This window comes from Tyto alba, unplaced genomic scaffold, assembly GCF_018691265.1.
Source record: "Tyto alba isolate M040663 unplaced genomic scaffold, T.alba_DEE_v4.0 Super-Scaffold_39, whole genome shotgun sequence".
Taxonomy (NCBI): domain Eukaryota; kingdom Metazoa; phylum Chordata; class Aves; order Strigiformes; family Tytonidae; genus Tyto; species Tyto alba.
In genome coordinates this window covers 5,090,704-5,111,048 of record NW_024881314.1, presented here as the reverse complement: position 1 = coordinate 5,111,048, position 20,345 = coordinate 5,090,704, and the positions used below count along the sequence as shown (strand labels likewise).

Sequence of the window (20,345 nt, the reverse complement as noted above, 5' to 3'; positions counted from 1 at the left end):
CCTGAAGTTTTGAATTAAGCTATTATCTACTCGCACATTCTCAGCATAACTCTGTTCCTGAGGGAAAGAAAATAGAAGACCTTTTTTTCCACTTCAGGTTTCAGAGTTATACTGGATATTTTAGATCTGTGAAAATGAAACATTTCACCTTACATTTGGCATAGCAAGCAATGGTTTTGGATGCCTAAGGTAAACAATTGTTTTTTAAAAGAAACAATTGCCTGTTACTGAATGTTAATCTCAAAAGCAGCTGCAGAGGGGCCCCTTTCTCAAAAATTGTCTCTAACTTTACTCCAGCACAGAAGTACATATTAATGTGGTTTAACTCTACCAAAGCCAAATTATCACTGCTGAAAAACAAGGCAGAGAGATTTTTATCAAATTAATAGAACCATACAAATGAAAACTCACATAATGCTTCTATTTTCAGGACAAGTTAGTAGGAAACAGGGTTATAAATGTGCTTACTACTAAACATAGTGTGAAGTAAGAATGTAGGTTAACAAATGTCATTGCCAACAGCTGGTTTCTGCCTTGAGAAATGTGACTGTCCAGACCTCTCCTGGGCAGCGCTGTGCTGAACATACGGCACCAGCATCACCAATTTGTCCGAAAATAAATAAGTGTCCCTTTGAACATAGTGTATGAAATAAGAAGTCAGAATTCATCAGCAGCTCTTCCACAAGGGACGTGAGTAATTAGCATTTCCCCTCCAAGGGAAAGGTGCAGCACATCCCCATACCCCCACACCACAGGGATTCACCCAGGGTTTGCCAGCCCAGCTCTGAGCAGGTCTCTTCATTTGTGTCTTTATTTCCTAAAGAAGTGGTGTTTATTCTGCCTGTGCCACTATGTCTGCACAAGCCAGCCAGTTTCAGTGAAATCTGATGGAGAGCTGTGGGTCTCAAAAACGTTAAGATATACAGAAAGGTTCAAAAAATCAAACAGTAGGTCAGAGAGCGGGTCTGTGAATGCCCCCTCAGATGGACACCTTTGCGGTGTCTTTAACTTCAGTAGACAGCAGTGAGGCATGTCTCCTTAGCCGGGCTGGATTAGCACAACCGCTCACACAGTTATTTATGAGTTGATAAAATTCTGACAGAATCACTGGCTAAAATGGAGAGTGCTGTAGGTGTGACGGCTTGACCTGAGTGAAAGCCAGTGATGAGAATGAAGCTTTCAGGGGTTGGGTAGTTCTGGGGTTCTGGCACCTCGTTGTGGGACTTTTCTTGGACACCTGAGTGTTGTCAGACTGTGGAGCATTTGCATTTTTCAGCATGCATTTTAAGATACCAACAGCCTAAATTCCAAGAGATTTTGTGTGTATAGTATGGATTTTTGTAGTTGTTGATACTGCTTTGAAAGTGCAAAAACCTGTAGTTTCTAATAGCAGCAACTATTTCTTTTTATAACTGCTACAAGGAAACCAGTTTAACGTGTAAGGACAGAACGAAATTATGGGGGGAGAAGCGTTTATGGTTGGGGTAGTAAGGGAACGACGGGCAGTGGCTGCGCCCGGCGCCAGGTCGGCAGCCGCCTCCTCCACCGAGGCCCTTCGCCTGGGCTTTGGCGGCCGCGGCCCTGCGCCCTGGTGTCCAGCAGGAGCCGAAGCCGGGCCGCACTGTCGCGACTGGCGCTCCATCGCGATAAAGCGGTGCCGAACCCCCCCGCCTCCCCCGTTTCCGGGCGGCGCCCTGTCGCCCGGCAACCGCCTTCCGCAGCTTCCGCTTCCGCCGCCCCGCGCATCCCCCTCGGCCGCCGTCCGCCGCCTCCCGCGCTGCGGCCGCCCCTGGGCTCCGCGCAGGCGGCCGCGGGGAGCCCCCGCCGCGCTGCGGGGGGGGAGAAGCGGGCGCGGGGCGAGAGCGGCCGGCGGCAGCTCCAGCGCGGGGCGGCGGTGGTCTGAGGGGCCTCGGCGCGGTGCCCGTGTCCCCCCGCCCCACCGAGGGCCCTAAGGGGCAGCGGGGCGGTTTGGGGCGGCCAGGGCGCTGTGGCGGCTGCCTGCGGGCGCCGGGCCGGGAGGAGGCCGGCCCTGCGCTAGGCCCGGGCAGGCAGCGGAGGAGACCCTCCTAGCGATAAGCCGCCTGTTGGGCGGTAGGTCGGATGTGGGGGCGAATAGGTGTTTAGCCCTAATAAGGGATTAAAAGATGCTTCATGAAGCTGCGCGTTGGCTCGTTGAACGAGGGGGCCGCTCCCGGGCTCGCCCTGCTATCTGCCCGGCTGGTGTGAGGGGTTAGGCTGGCGAGGCAGAGAGGCTGAGGAATGGAAGGGACGGGGAGCAGGAGCGACGCTTCCTCCTCCGTCGTCGCAGACTGGAGTTTGGTGTTTTGGACTCTCTGCTCTGTGATCCTGCCGGTGCTGATCACCTTGTGGTGCAACTTCCAGCGGTCCCGGCGGCAGTTGTTGATACGAGAGATCTTTCGCAAGAGCAAGCATGACTGGCACTACACAGACCTCTTTGGCCAGCCCTCCTACTGCTGCGTGTGCGCTCAGCACATCCTTCAGGGTGCCTTCTGCAACTGCTGCGGGCTGCGTGTCAGCGAAGGGTGCCTCAAGAAGGCTGACCAGCTTTTCCTCTGCAAGGAAATTATGAGGAGCGATGGTGGAGCCCACAGGTCTATGCTGCACCACTGGATCAGAGGCAATGTCCCACTTTGCAGCTGCTGTGTGATATGCAAACAACAGTGCGGCACACAGCCCAAGCTCTGCGACTACAGGTACAGCAAAGGGAATTTGAGTTTGTATGAGAAAGTACAATGCTATATCAATACTGTATTTTCTGCAGGGTTGTTGGAACACATTGTCCTGAAGGAGATCCTGCAGTAGTCAAATAGGAAACTGTTAAAAAAACAACTTAAAAGAATCTAAAATTAAAATGGATGCTTTTGGGTAATTTGAGTCATAGATTAGGAATATGGTATTGCATCTCGTGTCTGCTTGTTTTCTTAATTGCATTACTTCAGCATGATGTGTTAGCTACTGTATATTTACATATAAAAGGCTCTCTATGTGTAAGAGAGGTTCTAATGCACTTGTCATTTGTACAGCAGATAGCTTGAATAATTTGAGTGTCACAGCTCACAATTCAGAGCACCAGAATGTGGATGCATCTCTGCAAAATTGGCGTCTGCTCAGTGTAACTAGAGCAACTATCCTGTATTTGTTTAAGTTCATTTTTAAGGATGCTCAAAAAAAAGCTAATGGGAAGCTTTAAAAGTTACTGTAGTGTAATCTGTTGTTAAAGTTTGTGGTAAGTTTCTGTGTGGTACTGTCAAATCGCTTGGTAAGTAAACAGAATTACAGTATAGATGACCATACTATCAGAAACAAAACCTTGGAAGAAAGTGTGCGTAATTGGGGAGGGAAGGAGAGGATTTTGGAGGCAGAAGGGGAAGGAAGGAAGGAAGGAAGGAAGAAGAGGAAAAGAAGTCAGTCACAGTACAGGGCAAGTATCATCGCTTTTCTAGTTATGTGCTGGATTAGTCAGCAGGACTCCAAATATAGCTTTCACAGCTGCTTAAACCAACGCTTTGGATGTAGCAAACAAAGATCAACATTCTGCAGAGGCTGGCCATGGATGTTGCAGGATTTCCTCTTGTTCTAGTCTGTTTTCCAAGACAGCTTTTAGAATAGGTCAAAAAGCTGAGCAGTTTTGCATAACAAAACCCATCAGCCTTGTACAGTACTGTGTAACCTTTTAGGTGTCAGACTTAAAGGGGTATTATTAATCTTAAGAAATTTATTAATTAATGTTACTAGTAACACTTCGTTAAATTGAACTCTAGACTTTTTGTTGTGCTCTAGTTCAGTTTTTTCATACAAGCTTTCAGTGTAACTTAATATTGCAGACAATGCAATAGAATATTTATAGCACCTGGTTTTGGTATTAATTAATTTAAAACTGTTGGATTTTTTTCCGCAGAATTCAGATGCTTTTCTAGACTTCCAAGTACATGAACAAATTATGTAATTCTCTGTAGCAAATATATAGTCGTGTAAACTTCCAAGGAAGGTATAGCTTTCCCTGTAACATGCTTAAAATACTACTTATAATGGTGCATGTAAACAGAAGTACTTTTCAGAAAGCCAGTATATCTAAAATAAATTAGCAAGATCTATGTGCCTGTTGTTTGAGGATTTTTTTCATGGTTTTTGGCCTTTTTTCCAGATGTGTGTGGTGTCAGTACACGGTACATGATGAATGCATGATGGATTGTTTAAAGACTGAGGAGTGTACATTTGGAGAATTCAGAGACTTAATTATTCCACCATATTATTTGTCTACAATCAACGAGATGCGTAAAGACAAAAGAACAAATTATGAAAAGGTAATTGTCTACTGCTTCTTGGTTTTATAATACATTAGGAAAAAAAAAAAAACACCCCACACATGAAAACTTGAACTCAGTACATTATCAGGTTAATAACTGTCAGGTAGATGTTTCAATGTATATGGAGTACTTGCAGCGTTAATTCCGAGGTGCTTTTAATTTTGTCAACATGGTAGTTGAAGCATCAGCAGACATTTGGATTTTGTTATACCAAAACAACACTGAGATTTGGGTACCTTGTGGTTTTGTTTTGTTTTTTTTTTTTTTTTTTATTACTGTGTTCATAGCATTGTCGTGTTTGTTGTCTTAGGTACTGTAGAACAGAAATCTTCAAACTTGGTGTGTCAGAAGTATTTGTTTCTGTTTTGACTACTTCAGACTAATTGGTCACTTCCGTGTTTCAACACTTACAGGGGACAGATTTTGGACCAAGGCTTTAAACATTTTCAAATGTGTAGTAGTTGTGCAACTGACTGACTTTTACCTTTTTGCAGGTAGTACCTTACTGCAGAAAACACTGGATGCCAGTAATCATACTGGCTAATACTCGTAGTGGAAACAACATGGGTGAAACTTTGCTAGGAGAATTTAAAATTCTGCTGAACCCGGTTCAGGTATTTACAGTGAAAAGCCACTATAATAAAATAAAAGTTTAAATTAGAATAAACATCACTTTGCTTACACAATGGCAGTAGGATCTTGTGGAAGATCAGTGAAGGAAACAAATGCATGCAATTTCTTCTTTTAGAAAGAATAGCTTTTATATAGAGAGACCAAAAGGGTAGAGGCTTCACCCACCCCCAAGTTTGTTACAGTTCTAATACTGGTCATTTTTTGTTTATAGTAATACATGCAGTAATTCTGTTAATAAGTATCTGGCTCTTGAAACGGTGTACAGTTTTTAGAAAATTAAATATTTAAATCTTTTTAATTTTAAACCTGTATTTGTTTAAATCCTCATGTTACTTGTGAAAAGGTCAGTGTTTACAGTTGCTGCTTTGTGTTGTTGCTTTCCCTTTAAAATCCACTGGGATGGCACAGGATGTTGATGTAAGGCAGTTAGTCCTTCCTTGGATTTCCTGGCTGCACCTTAATACTCTCTCTGAAAGTTCAAAACCCAGCCTTAGAATAGAGCCTGATAGACATCACTGTGTTTGGTTTAAATGCATCCCAATCAGGCTTTAAAGAATGAATCTCTTAGAATGGTGAGTAATTCAAAATAACTTTTATCTGAAGTCTTTCATCTTTACAGAATTCGTCATAATGACTTTCCTTAGGACTCTGTCAGCTCAGTTTATCAAGGGCATTTATACCTAATGAAGCAGCTGGAGCTCTATTGTGAATTTAGGAAGCCAAATTCTGCTCATAAAAGTCAAGACAGCTGATTTCCTAATGTAACGTTGTAAATGGAGAATCTTTGTTTTGCATTAGAATTAATGTCTTGGCTCAGGATTTGCCACACAGGTAAACAACTTCATGTTCTGTGAACTTACAGAACTCCTTATTTTCCTTTCTTCTAGGTTTTTGATCTAAGCAAAATTGCACCTGCTAAAGCACTCCAACTCTGTACCTTGCTGCCTTGCAATGCTGTCAGGGTTCTTGTCTGTGGTGGGGATGGCACAGTAGGCTGGGTCCTGGATGCAATTGATGAGATGAAGATAAAGGTATTGTGTTTTGTATTAAAAGATGTAGTGAAATGAGTTTTGGAGCTGCTGAAGTGCTATACCTAATCGCTTACCTGCATCTATTATTTTAATCTTCCAAAATAAACCTACAGAGAAATATTTGTGGAATTGCTTATTCATGTTGAGAAGGGGGGGAAATGCATCTTTTTATGAGTCCCTGTAGTTCAGGGAAAATATTAAAGCTTCAGATTTTATTTAAAGGCATTCTTTTCTGTAAAACTAGAAAAGAACAAGCTGCAGAATATTTTATGCATTGTTCTTTCCTTTGTCTAAACAGATTTATTTTGTTGTGAATGGCATAGCTAATAATGGCTAATGTGCTCTGACTGGTTATTTCTCCCAGTGTGCTCAATCTTCTGTAATGACCTCATAATTTTGCTGGCTACACTGGTTATATTGCCAGTGCATGAATGTGTGCAGTAATTTGCTTCTGCTCCTTACCATATATTCTACAGAATCAGTCTGCAGCCTCACCTGTTAACAGCAAGGGGAGAAGGAAAAAATAAGCTGTATGTTTACTGTTGATTTGAAATGGAAGATATTCTTATTTACAGGGTATTATTAAGAACTCCTAAGAAAATTAAGAATGAAGAATAATTACTAGGGCTTTAGTGCTTTACTTAATAAACTTTTTCTCTAGTGATAAAAGGAAGAAAGTTACTCTTCTTATAAATGTCTTTTTTCCTCCAGCTTTCTTGTTAATCCATGAAATGTCGTAGTTGAAGGCCATTATTACAACTTCGTGCATAGTCAAACTGAGCTGCTTTGAGAATTTTTATGTACTGATAAAGTAGAAATGTCCCGGAGTGTAACTATAAAGGTTAATGAATATGAGTATATGGTTACTTGGTCTTGGACACTTGATATATTGTCCCTCAGAGCCCATATAGTTGATGAAATCTGGGTGGTTCTTTGTTTCCAAGTATTCAAATTGAGTCATTGGAGTTACATCAATACTGCTGAGGTTATCAGCAAAATCCTTTTATTATCAGCAGTAGGTTATTTGCTCCCTTCATTTATCTTGACTCTCAAATAAAGCCAGGTAACCTGTCTGATAACTCTTATTGAAATTATAGTAACTGTAATGCCTCTTACTGCAAATACCTTTCACAGCTGAATTTCAAAGGCCATAGTACATCTGAAATAACTGTTCACCCTTCTGTGGTAAAGAGAGCAAAGACCTTTGAGGTGAATATCTGCTTCCGTCATTTCCTCTGTGACCTGCAGAGGTGATTATCATCTGCTCCATCTGTTGATGACAGTTGGATCTGTGTGTATGTGGCATCTCTGAAACTTAGATACTGACTTTCCTTCTTTAAGTATGTGAATTTCTGCCTGTGGTTTAACGTTCTAGTATTATGTGAATCTGTTCTTTTAGAGCTACCCTCACTTCAGTCTTGTAAGAGCATTTTGGTGTCTTATGGTTCACAGCCTTGTGTGTTGTTTCTCTTGGTGTATGTATCACTTCCCAGAGGTATGTGCAGTAACAGTGTTAGTAACATACCATGGCTGCAGTAAGTCAGCAGCATGTAATTGGGAAAACAGATGAGAAGTTCAGGCTTTCACTTCTAGATCCAAACCATCCTTCTTTTGAAGGAATACTTTGTTCAGTATTAATAATGCATTGTTTCCATAATGTGTTTGTATTCTCTTCTCATAATGGTTTAACGTTTTCTTCCTTTGCATTATCCCTATGATAAGTACTTTAGTGTGCCATCTGCTATACTAATGCTGCCAGCTCTATTGCTCTGCACTATGTAACAAACTGTTATGAAGATTAATGATATTTAACATTTGGGGATAAAAGGGAGAAAGTGAGTGCTGAAGAAGGAGCTAATATGCAGTGGTTTTATATCCTAGGGGCAAGAACGTTATATTCCTCAAGTTGCAATTTTACCTCTGGGAACAGGCAATGACTTGTCTAATACACTGGGCTGGGGTGCAGGTTATGCTGGAGAAGTCCCTGTAGAACAAATCTTACGAAATGTCATGGAGGCAGATGGAATCAAACTAGACAGGTGAGTAACAGTGGAAAGATAAACTCTATAGAACCAAATACTACTGTATCTCTACTGATAGCCAGTTGCAGCAGTATATGTAAAGAAGCACAAGTATTGTTGAAGGGAACTGCAAAATAACCGAGGGCCAAAATTAGTCTTTATTTAGTTGTTCTACAAGGCTTAACTCTTTCATAATTTAACTAAATTTGAATCTTTGACTTGATCCCAGGATAGATAGGAGATTCCAAACTACAGTTTTGATAGTGAGAACAATCGGTCATGAGTCTAAGTAACGGCTGTTGTTTTTCAGGTGGAAGGTTCAAGTAACAAACAAAGGATACTATAACTTAAGAAAACCAAAGGTATGGTTTGCAGGTATAATTATGGATTCTGTGGAATACTTGCATGTTTATATTTACTTTTCTGGTTACCTACTTTCCATTAAACATTGTGACTTTTAAATCATAATAGTGATATTTAATAAGACCATAACTAGAAGTTTTGTCTTACAGGTATTCACAATGAACAACTACTTTTCTATAGGACCTGATGCTCTCATGGCTTTAAATTTTCATGCTCATCGTGAGAAGACTCCCTCTCTGTTTTCCAGCAGAATTATTAACAAGGTGTGTTTGGTAAAGTGACGTTTTTCCCTTGTAGTTGTTGACTTAAGTCTATTGCTTTATTCCCCTGCTTCCTTTCCTGCCACTTTAAGATTTTGAACTCCTTTTTCTTGGGGAGAGGATTCCATGGGTAAAATGTGTTTCCAACCCACTCACAAATGTTTTGTCTTGCCTCTGCTTGCTTGCTTACAGAATATGTTGTTTGTTCAATTTTTGTTTAGAATGTCTCATTTGCTTTGAAACTTAATGGGCTAAGGACATTGCCTATTTCCTTTTAAAGTGGAAAGCAAGTTTCTTACGCAAGTTGTAGCCTATCTCACAAGAAAGCTTAGTTGAAGGATGTGCAAATATGTATGAATTTTAGATAAGGATTGCAGAGCAATAACTGTAAATGAATATTTAAAATAGTCTTCATATGTACTGTCTTTCTAACAGTGTTTTCTCTGTTTTGTTTTTTTTTATAGGCTGTTTATTTTTTTTATGGAACCAAAGACTGCTTAGTACAAGAATGTAAAGATCTTAACAAAAAGGTTGAGGTAAGTCTTTTAACTTGCTTACTCTTTGGGCAATCAGAGGAGTGTAAAAGCTTACATTGTGAAAGGAAAGGGGAAAAGCTTTGCAGTTTGTGATATTTGTATAAGGGTGGCTCTGGACTTCAAGTAGTTTTGATGTTCCTTTTGCTATCTGCAGCTTACTTCCTGGAATTTTTGTCTGAGCTTGCTGAAAATTCCTAAATTTTTTTCTGCTCTTGACTTTGTTCTATGAGTTCAAGTACTGATAATCAGATAAAATTTGCCCTAGCACCAGAGATTTATGTGAGAGATCCTTTTTCTTTTCTCTAGTAACATCTGTTCTGGCTTAAGATATCTTGTGAAATCAGAAGTAATTTTTTTTAAGTATGAAAAGAAAACAGGTTCTATTTGTACAGGGCCAGTTTTTCTTCAAGTGGAAGCCTATTAAATGCATAAAGAGAGTATCTTATATTAAAGTACCAAATTTTGTCCACGGTAATTAACTTCTGTTTGTCTTTTAAAGCTAGAGTTGGATGGTGAGAGAATTGAGTTACCCAATTTGGAAGGCATCATTGTCCTGAATATTGGATATTGGGGAGGTGGCTGTAGACTCTGGGAAGGAATGGGTGATGAACCTTACCCCTTGGCCAGGTACACAGTGCACCTTTTTTCTTTTGTTTCCTGTAACAGCTTTTGTAGTTTAAGCAATTCCCTTCAGCAAGCTGTGCTTATGTAGCCAGACTTGTCTGAAAGTCGGAAGAATTCCTTGTAACAGTAGGCTATCTCAGATTTTTTTATTTTCCTGATGTTGGAGACTTAAAGTGAGTTCATCCACACATCAAGTTTGTTTTAAGACCTTCTCAAAATGTCTGGCATGATTAAGCAATAGTGTTGCAAAGGCTATTAAAAATAAAGGTAGCCTTGGAAAGTAGAAGATATATCTATTTCAGAATATAAAAGAGCACATCTTAATAGAGGTTAAAATATGAAGTAAAAACCAAGCTAAAAATTTTATTCCCGTGCTTGAGTAAGTTGTCTGGAGCAATACGAAAGAGGGGAATAGCTGGGTACGTTAGTTAGTCCCACTTGTGACTTTCTTCTTCAGAAGCCATATACTTCATAGTTCTGTTACAAGGCTTCTGGTCCTGGATTTCTAAAAAATACTTGTTCTTTTACCAAAATCTAAAAAATTAAGCCATTAAAAGATTTTATTGTAGATTAACTGAGTGAAAAGAGAAAATTTTACAAATTTATTTAAGGCCCACAGTGGATTTATCTTACATATGCATGATGAGCCTTGGAAAGTCATATAATCGTAGTTTCTAGAAGCTGGCTAGGGTGTACCAGCTGGTGTATTGTTTTTGTATGGCTTCCTTTGCCATTCTGTGTGGTTTGTTGTCCAGCACAAATAGATACTTTAAACGTATTTGTAGAGTAGCATTTGTCTCCTCTATAGAGATAGAAGGACTGTGTGTTATTTGGACAGGTATTCTAGAGCTTATGAGCATCCCTAAAAAGAGTCTCTTAATTCATAGACATGATGATGGACTTCTGGAAGTTGTTGGCGTTCATGGTTCCTTCCACTGTGCCCAGATTCAGGTGAAACTAGCAAATCCTGTTCGCCTAGGGCAGGCACATACAGTGAGGGTAAGTGGTGTTTATGAACCTGTTCCCTAAATTTTTTTTAATACACAGTATAGCATCACAGGCACCCAACTGTCTGATCTGAAGTTGCAGTTTGCAGTTGAGCTAGATGGTTCTCTTGCTTAGTGAAAATTAATTGTCATAATTCAGTGTTTGATTTTTGTCCTCCAGTGCTTTGGTTGGTGGCCTATGAGTGCAACTAAACACGAAATTTCTCCCTGGCCAGGCTGAAATTGTGCAGCATCAGTATACTGTAGTTGTAAAAGGTATCTTCAGAGCTACTTTGAACTGCTATGATTGTGTGTTCTTCTATTTAATACTAGCTGATCTTGAAGAGTTCAAAGATGCCAATGCAAGTGGATGGAGAGCCGTGGGCTCAGGGGCCCTGCACTGTTACCATAACTCATAAGACACATGCGCTGATGTTGTATCACTCGGGTGAACAAACAGATGATGACGCTTCCAGCGTGTCCGAGCAAGACCACCTGAGAGAGCAGACGGATGAAGATGTATAGATTTTGTGGAATTTAACATAATATAGTGATGAACTTCAACTCATTAAAACCACTGAGAATGCCTAATCTAGATTAAGGTTTATGCCGAAAGGTTCATACTTGTGAATGAACTAGAGCAGAGGAAAAAGCCATGCTTTTACATTCATGAAAACTTTCACAGCTGAATTACCACAACTGTTTTGCCTTTTAGATTAGTGGTGATGCCCAGCCATTCTAGCTGGACTCAGTTAATGTTAGGAAAGAGAGATACTGCAACCCTTCCTTGCTGTGGAATCACATACTCTGCACACACATAGTATAGTATGCAAAATGTCTGATACCCTTGGAAGGGGGAACAGCTGGGAGTTTGGCCTGCTTCTGCCTGCCCTCTTCCCTAGAACAGCTCCAGCACAGAAAACCAGACCAAGTAGAATGTGGGCTGATTTTCTGACAACAGCCTGCTCCTGGCTTCCATCTCGAGAGCAAGACAAATACTTTACTGTGCACTTGCTTGTGCAGTGTATATCTAACGGACTTGACTGGGAGAGCATAGGATCTGGGAGCTCTTGGGAAGGTGGTTAGCAAGCAAGATGCTTTTGGACCAAAGGTTTCTGGAAATGTTCTGTTAGCGAATGACCTTTTTCAGTGGCTTTGTAAGCCATAGACAGAGTACTCCTGAGGTCCCGAGTACCCAAGATACAACGTCAAAGTAATTGTACCATGACTTGCACTGAGTGATCCTGTGACTGACTCTGCTTCAGTTCAGTGAGAGACTAATGTTAATTTTTGTAAATAGCAACATCATAGTTCTTGAGGAGGCTTTTTGGAGGAAACCTTGGTCGAAGGAGCTGTCTTTTTTAGCTGTTTGGAGGATGGTTTTAAAGAAAAAATGGTAATTGGTAAATGTGGGGTTTTTTAAAGGCTTGTTAAAGATCTTGCTTCGTAATTGCCTGAAAATGATCAATAGTAGGCCAGTCTGTTCACTGTTTCAGTTTTAAGTGTGGATGTTAAGTTTGCAGAGGTTAGCAAGTTCTGGCATTCATGTGTATAATTTGATTGTGAAAAAAAAGCATGGAAGCATTTGTTTTCTGACTGGCCCTTGGGGGGGTCAAAGATACCTTGTTGGGCCTGAAACTTAATTTCCTGTATGAATATAAGGCAAGAAAAATATTGGTGGTCTACACTGATAGTAAAAGTTAAGAACACATACAACAGTACGTGGAAACTGTCAGTTTGGCTTATCTGAAGCTTCTCAGGTTAAAAGCTTCTCAGGTAAAAACATCTTAATTGTAAACAGAAGTAAAAATTTGCTTCCTTTGTTTTTTTCTGTTGGTATTTTAAGCCTGCAGCAGGTGAGAGCTATGAATTTGTCACCAAGTAATTCCGTTAAATCCAGTTGTGAAGATTATCTTCCAAGTAGGAAGAGAATTTATGCTGAATGTATACTGCATAAGACAAGATCATAAGAGAAGTTGAGAGTTTTGGTCAAAGCTTTGAATGTTGCTGCTTTTGTCAGAACTCCCTGATCTTTTTTTTTTTTTATTTATACTAACTGAAAGTGATACCATTGGGTAAAGTAGGCTATGTTTCTAGGTTTTGTAAAATCAAACTGTTTTTCAACAATCTATAAAATGATGTTTGCATTAATGGTGAATGAACTATTTATATTTTAAAATAATTTATTGAAACCTTGGCAAAGTCAGTATTTTTAAAACCTTCAATTGTAATCCTCTTTGGAGAGCATTTTTAACTTGATGGTATTCATTGTAGAAAGTGTATGTACTAGATCTTAAATACTGCTGATTATCAGTGAATTTATAGCTGTCTGAAAATGTGATTAGAATGTAATGAACTGTAAAGCAGAAGCAATTTGTAAATTCCGTATTCCTTAGCCTTATACACCTCATCTTAATTATTTTATTGTATGTAAATATAGAGAACATATTAATAGTAAAATCTATGTAAAGTGCTTAAAATACCCAAAAGTATACTATGTTAGATGAATCTACTACCCTTTTTTTTTTTTAGTTATGAGGTTCAATTTGTATTAGCTTCAAAACTCTTACTAGTTAAATTATTATTTTTTTTAATAACTTGGAACCACTAGCATCCTAAAAATAACTGAGTTCTATGCTATGGTTCTTACGTAACTATTGTTTACAAACAAATGTCATGTCTCTGGAAAAACAGGGTATGTGCTATGAAAGGCAGTATTTTCTTAAGAGAAATCACACCACTGGCTATTTAATCTAAACTATTCATAATACAGTTTAAAGAGTTACTTCTTGATCAGATGATTATTCAAAATGTGTTATAGCCTAAGGACTGGTAACTGTTCAGAAAATTTGCTCTTTGAACTCCTGACATCTAGAAAAAAAATATTCGATGCCAGAAGTCTCCCTTTTGTACAGTAGGTGAGCTGGCTTCTCCACTTGTGCTTTGCCTGAGTGGGTACCAGTGATGTTGTACTATGTTTGTGCAGGCAAGATCCTCCTGCTTACTATGGCTTGCTAGGAGTCCAGCCCTAAATGTGTGAAATTGTCTTTTGGGAAATGTAAGTCCATCATTCCTTTTGGAGAAACAAAGAATTAGAATTGCAAGTAGCATCTAATTGGGTGCTTGTTTGAGAAAACCCCTGGTAAACAGTCCTGTTTGTATTGGACAGATCATCCCCTTCTTGCATGTGGAAGTGAAGAAGTTTTGTATTTCATAAACTGTTAGTGATTGCAGCAAATTGTAGATAGCAAACGTAGCCATTGTAAGCATGGGGAAACGTCTTGTAAAATTGTGTTTATGGCATGGAGAATATTCTGTAAGGTTGAAGTGTCCAATTCCCTATAGGGCATGGGGTCATCCTTCTATTGTAACTATAGCTGTTATGTGCTTGACAAAAAAAAAGTTCTTTTTAAACTTACAGTGTTACCACTGGAATCTGTTGGGAAGTCATGCTGTTGCCCACATGCTGTCTTTTGATTTCAATGTATCCTCCTTTTCAAATTGGGTTAAAGCCTATTTTGAGTTACTTTTATGGAACTCTTTTTAGTCCAACAGTAAATGTCAGCAATGGGCTCCCAGGTTCTAATGCTAGCTGTAGCTGCTTAATGTTGTCCCCTGTGTATTGTGACTACAGAACTGTTACATGCCTTTTTAATGTTGTAGGTGCATAAAGCACTGGTACAGAAGCTATTTTGTAGCTCTGCGAAAACAGGTTGGAAACCTGAAAATACTGCAGTATGCTCTCTATCCAGAAGAGGGTACACTGCAGCTGCATCTCATGTCCTGCACTGAAGAATTTTCCCCTATCCTGTTAATGATTAACATTGGAAAAATAGTGAAAGTGATGTTTCAAATATACAAATAATGAATAGTTTATTCTGGCAGTCTTCATACAGTATACCTTTGTGTAACATGTACAGGTTGAATAATAACATAAATTGTCAAGCACTCAAAAGTGAATTCACAAAATTTATTTTTAAGTTTTATTGCTGCATACACTAGCTTAACTCAAGTTTGGTCAGATTCCAGTAACCATCTTTACTGTAGGTTCTCAGTCCTTTGATGTGCAATACAAAAAACTTAAACTTGTATGGAGAGCCTTTCAGTGACCTTCCTGCCTTGCTCAAACCTCGCTTGTTTACACACACGTTGAGAGGAGCTGTGTGCATGTTTTCATGTGCATAGAACTTCTTATCATAGGCTTTGCTTTACTTTGCGTTTTCACTTCATCAATTCATAGCAGAGTTAAACTGTTTCAAATGCCACCTGCATTTTGGCTCTTTCTCTGTCTGGACTTTTGAAAAAGGTGTCTGAAGTACAAACTTGGATTCTTCATCCTCAGACACAGCTGAGGTGAATGGCATTTACTTATGTATTTTTTTTCTAAGTATGTCTGTTGTTCCTGGTGTTTAAAGCAGGTTAGGATAGTATTTAGAGCATACTTTTAACAGCACTTTGGAATTAATTGCAGTTATTAAAGAAGATAGTCTTGTGTTTTCTTTCTACTGCAATGGTGACACTCCTTTTTCAAATTATTTTGGAATTATGTTCAAATTTGAACACTTTTCTCAACTAGCACTGTTATGAATTGCGTTTCATCTTCATAATGTAAAGACTATAGCATAATTTATGCATTTGATACTCATTTTTACATGTTCACTTTCAATGTTGCCCCTTCATAGGGGTTGTTCTTTTCCAGGTCTTGCTTTTCTTAGGCACTAAGTAACTTGAAACACCATCTACTTTAGTTAGAAGCTTTAAATATTTGCTCTTGAAAAACAGATTTGAGTTCCTCATGGTTGCAAGAGAAAATGCTACCCTGTTTGAACACACTGGGAGAAAATCATCTTGTTGAGGCAATCCTTATAGCAAGAGTAAGTTTCTTCTGTATAACTTCAGCTGATTCGGATTGATAATCTGTTCCCCTGTCTGTTCTGTCTTGCTAGTATTTACAACTACTCAGTAAGTACTTCTTTCCCCTAGTCATTTAATTATTCATTTTATTGTGGCTCACTTTCAGCAAAAGATGTCATTTGGGACAGTATCAACAGCTCTGCTGAAATCAGGATAGTGAGCTTCTCTTCTATCCACTTTGTCCTTCATGCATGCTACCTTGTCAGAAAAAGAAAATTGAAATGGCTTCCCACAGCTTATTCTTAGCCCACTAACCCACCTGTTTGGCTTTTTCAGTCACCACCACCACACCTGGAAGATATTAGAAAGCACTCTAAAGGTTCCTGGTCCCTCTGACCTATTTTGAAAGTACAACTTTTGCTTTTTGCTGCTTGGGAAGAAAGCCCCCATTCTCCCCAGGTTCTGAGAACTGATAGTTATAGGCTCTGGTTTCAGTTATGCCAATTCCTTCTGATTCTGCATTATGTTGCACTGAAGCTCACAGCTTTTAAGGTTATGTTACTGTATCTCACTGCTTTTAAAAACAACCAACCAAACAAAAGACCAACCCAGCTTAAAGCCTGTAGCTGTGAACAGCATAATGATGTCAATGTTATAATAGTTACTCTTTTTTTACTTGGCAACAAATGCTTTTTGGTAGAGCACCACTGTAACCTAGTTAGTTAATCTGTGGGTAAGAGCAGGATACTTACAAATCTTTGCATGTGTTCTAAATTAAAATCCTTTTTGTTCTGTATTTCATACCAACTACTAGCAGTTTTCTTCCTTTTGGAAAAGAAAAAAAAATTTTACCCTTCAGTTAAGAGTGAACTAGGATACATACTAGGAGTATACTAGTACGTAACTGATCCTGTTGAATGTGAACCACTTATTTTAAAATGCTCTGACTTTTTTTTCTGAGGAATGATAGGTGCTTTTTGAACACGGGAATGAGAAAACAGAGACCACTTGTTCATTTAGCAGTTAAGTATATTGAGAGAATTTACACATTCTTTGTTTCAACTTCATTTAGGGCACAGTTCTAAAAGCATGGCATGATCAAAATTTCTTTCTCTCACTAAGGGTGCTGAATTCCCAGTTCAGGGTTTGGGCATCTCAGGGAGAGACTTCTATCTGGAGTAAAGCCACATGCTTTGACTAAACCTAGTGATGTTATATGGACTCACATTAGCTGAGGATCTCGCCCTCAACTGTTGAAAAGTATGAATGTATTCAAAATTTTACTTTGTGTCTTGTTAATGCTGCCCTGTTTACTGTGCTGTATGCCCTTATTGCTGTATGTAATTCATCTTTTGCATTGTTTCATTTGCAAGTTGTTGATTTCAGCATAAAAAATAATTTTAAGTGTAAGTGGGAACTTACATTGTGAGTGTATTGCATTCTGTATCTTCAAAGTTTACATCCCTCAAGCTACTTTGTCTGCTACCAACTGCTGTAATCCTTAAAGTACCTCCAGCCATCTTTTCTTTCTAGGATTTTTATAGTTAAACAGAATGGATTTTTATTTTTGTAGCATGTAACTTCAATATGTATAGTAGTTATTTCTATTTAATAATTAGTGATCAGAATACTGTAAAAATGTTACTTTTAAGAGCTGTAACATTAAATTAGTAATAACTACTTATAAGAAAATACCGGTATGTTAACAGTTTAAAAAAAAAAAAAAAAAGTTATTCTTTAGCTTGGAAATACTGTGATGCTGTGACTTGGGATTTGTATTGAATGTGTTTGCATATGTTCTGAAATTGCACTAAATAGGGAAAAAATGAGTTTAAAATGCAATAGATCAAAAAGTAGAATTTATAACATCTTAGGTTTTATGTCAACCAAGAAAGGTGACATTTGGGATTCAGTGTTTTTCTGGTTACCCACAGAACAGTAAGGAAGGGAGTGATCTTTGTATTCTTGACAGAACAGTTACTCCTTATGATACAGTTTGATATGTATTATTTAGTGCCCAAACATAAGCAAAAGCCATCTACACCATTCCTTACCATTCCTGTCTCTCTTCTCAGAAAACAAAAACTCAGAGCAAACCTGACTGCTCACAGCTGTAAAGTCTACAAGATCTTCCTTGCAAAGAAATAACCAACCAACATAATATTGAACCTCTATAAAAATTTGAAGTCAAAATTTGCCAGTTTTTTTCTTGACATCAAGTGATGCTTTCAAATCCCAAATTGTTTTTCCTTTGTTTTCTAAAAGAAGGCAGCCTGCAAGGAGTGGCTAAGGAGGTATTACTGTAAGACTCTTAGTCATAAAAGCAGGAAAGTGGGGTCTTTATTTGCTGCAGAGGCACAGGAAATGTGATTGTGGAATGTCTCATAAAAGTATCTGCTTGAACCCATATTGACTTCATCCAGTATTTCTGAAGCAGGTGATAATGCCCTTCACCCCTGTAATGGTGACATTTGTTCAAATCATTACATGGGGGTGATGTGTATTATTTGAGTACTTGGGCCAGGTTCTGTCTGTCAGAAGCTGCAGCTTCAGTGAAGTCCCAGACCTCCACCCGGTTCTGTGGTGGTACTCCACATTAACACAAGTGAAACTGAAGAACTTTTGTCTTCAGTCAGTTGTGTCATGGCCTATCTCGTGTGACTTAAGCTCACAGAAGGCTCTTTTGAGAAACATCTGCTCCATATTCTTCATAGAAGTTTGTAAATACAGATTTTTCACAGCACTGACTCTGTTACTGAATTTCCTAATGCATCTTTTTGTTGTCTTGTTATTTGTACTGTATTTCTCTGTAGATTTAAGTGTGTGGATTAAAGTATTTAAGCTCAGTTTTTCCTTTTCCTAGCTATGCATAAAAGCAACTGTGAGTTTTCAATTCTGTAACAATCTAGTCATGATGACAATAACTGCCTGATAAGTTTGTTCATTTTGAGAACAGAGTTGTATGTTGTTGAACACTGCAGTCATGCTTCTGCCTGAGGTCCCTGCTGCAAATTCCAAGTGTTTCAAGCGTCAGATACATGGAAAAATTTCTAGACAACATGGTAATGTCATTCAGAGCTAAAACTGTTTGGTAACCTACAATGGTGTTTCAGCAGCTGCTTGCCTGCTTCTGGTTCATCCTTCTCCTGGAGGAATTCACCCCTGGGGAAAAGCTGAGTTTGTGTGGCTTTATAATAGATGTGTTTAAAAGAGTTTAAAAACCCCAGGCTTCAATAGTAAGATTAAATGTCCAGATTGCTCCTTCTGACCAATGTCAGTGATTTGGAATCCTAAAACAGTTTGTGATGCACACTATTTAGTCTAAGGGAGAAATAGGCCTACAAATTTCTGATCTCTAAAAAGCAATTTCCAAATAAGAGTTTGACTGGGAGATGTTTTGGTGGTACATGGTGTTGATATAAACTGGAGGTGGGAGGGCTGCTGAGCACAAGTCCTCAAAATACACACAGGGGTTTTTACAGAAAGGGAACATGCTGCTGCTGGAAGATGTTCAGAGATCAAGTGGCTCAATGCTTTCTCCTGATGGCAGCAGATGGGGGTTAGTTTGGGTTTCTGGACGTGAATAAATCCTCCTCTGGCCACTTTATCATAGTGTCAGTGGCCTCCGCAAGTCTTCTCCTCTGTTCCCCAATCTCATTTGCACAAAAGAGAGAACAGGCTCTGGCCTCTTAGCTCCTATATTATGCCACAATCAAACCTTTTAAAGACTATTCCTGTACTGTTTTCTATTCAAGATGGGGTCAAAGCATAGATATTCAGCTGGTTTTTTTCTTAAATGAGTAAGACAATAGTTTTACAGAGCTTTGAGGATCACTGGCACTAATGTTAATGCAAGATCTAGGTTTAATGCATTTTTAAATGTTTTTATAACTGTTGGACTGAACTGTGCACCGCGCCAATTTGAGCCAGATTTTAGCCTAAAAGTTATGTAAGAACTCAGACCGCGGGTGCGTGTGGGAAAGAACATGGGATCTTAGAAAAGTGCAAGTCAAGACTGAAATTCTATTTCTGTCTTTTGATAACGGAAGTAAAAATATTTGGTGAATGAGAAGGTGGTTGTGTGGGGGTCCAAATAAGGTTCCAGGAGTACAGTGTTAGACACTTGAGGGCTAAAACTTAGAATTTAGGATACCTACTCTAGCAAATATTTTTTTTCCTCTTAAGAAAAAGCCCTAATTGCAGAAACTCAGCAGCCAAACTGCTGCTCTTTCCTTGTGCATCTGTAGGCAATGTGAGAACACGCTGCGAACCGCAAGGTAACAGATGGCCGGAGAGTCCTGGTGACCGTGGGCGCTGTCGCGCTGAGCGCGGAACAATGCCGGGGAGATCGCAGCCTGTGCCACCCAGCAGCGCCGAGGGTCATTGTCCCGGCCCCGCTGCAAAATCCTGATTCCACGCTTAAGAGTTGCAGAAAAGAGCTTCGCTCTCTCAGACCTGCAAAAGAGCAGCTCCCCATGTCGTTCATTGAAAATACGGGAAGGGCAATGCATATAGAAATCTAATTATTGGCAAGCACAGCCTGGCTTTTAGCATGATAATTGTGCTTTCTTGTGCATGGACCCCTGAAAGGTACTCATGAAAGCAGAAGTTAAAACTATTGAATTTCCATCAATCATTCAATGTTTGCTTTGATTATGCTGACACGATTTTTGTTTGTTCCTAAACCGCCCCGAGAAACTGATATTAAT

General features: G+C 39.3%; 1 protein-coding gene across 1 annotated transcript; it reads left to right on the top strand.

The window, feature by feature from the left end:
• Positions 1-1,742: 1,742 nt before the first annotated feature.
• DGKE (diacylglycerol kinase epsilon) lies at positions 1,743-18,720 on the top strand. Its single transcript, XM_009971411.3, has 11 exons — positions 1,743-2,714; positions 4,166-4,325; positions 4,823-4,942; positions 5,849-5,992; positions 7,874-8,031; positions 8,324-8,375; positions 8,526-8,639; positions 9,101-9,172; positions 9,672-9,799; positions 10,684-10,795; positions 11,116-18,720. Exons 1-11 carry the CDS (start codon positions 2,260-2,262, stop codon positions 11,305-11,307), a joined length of 1,707 nt encoding a protein of 568 aa, XP_009969713.3. The 5' UTR covers positions 1,743-2,259; the 3' UTR covers positions 11,308-18,720.
• The last annotated feature ends 1,625 nt before the right edge of the window (positions 18,721-20,345 follow it).

Excerpts from the sequence above, each read along its gene's own strand:
- DGKE (XM_009971411.3), top strand. The coding sequence starts at position 2,260 with ATGGAAGGGACGGGGAGCAGGAGCGACGCTTCCTCCTCCGTCGTCGCA. Across the intron at positions 8,376-8,525 it reads ATAACTTAAGAAAACCAAAG|GTATTCACAATGAACAACTA; the intron begins GTATGGTTTGCA and ends TTTGTCTTACAG. Across the intron at positions 9,800-10,683 it reads GAACCTTACCCCTTGGCCAG|ACATGATGATGGACTTCTGG; the intron begins GTACACAGTGCA and ends CTTAATTCATAG.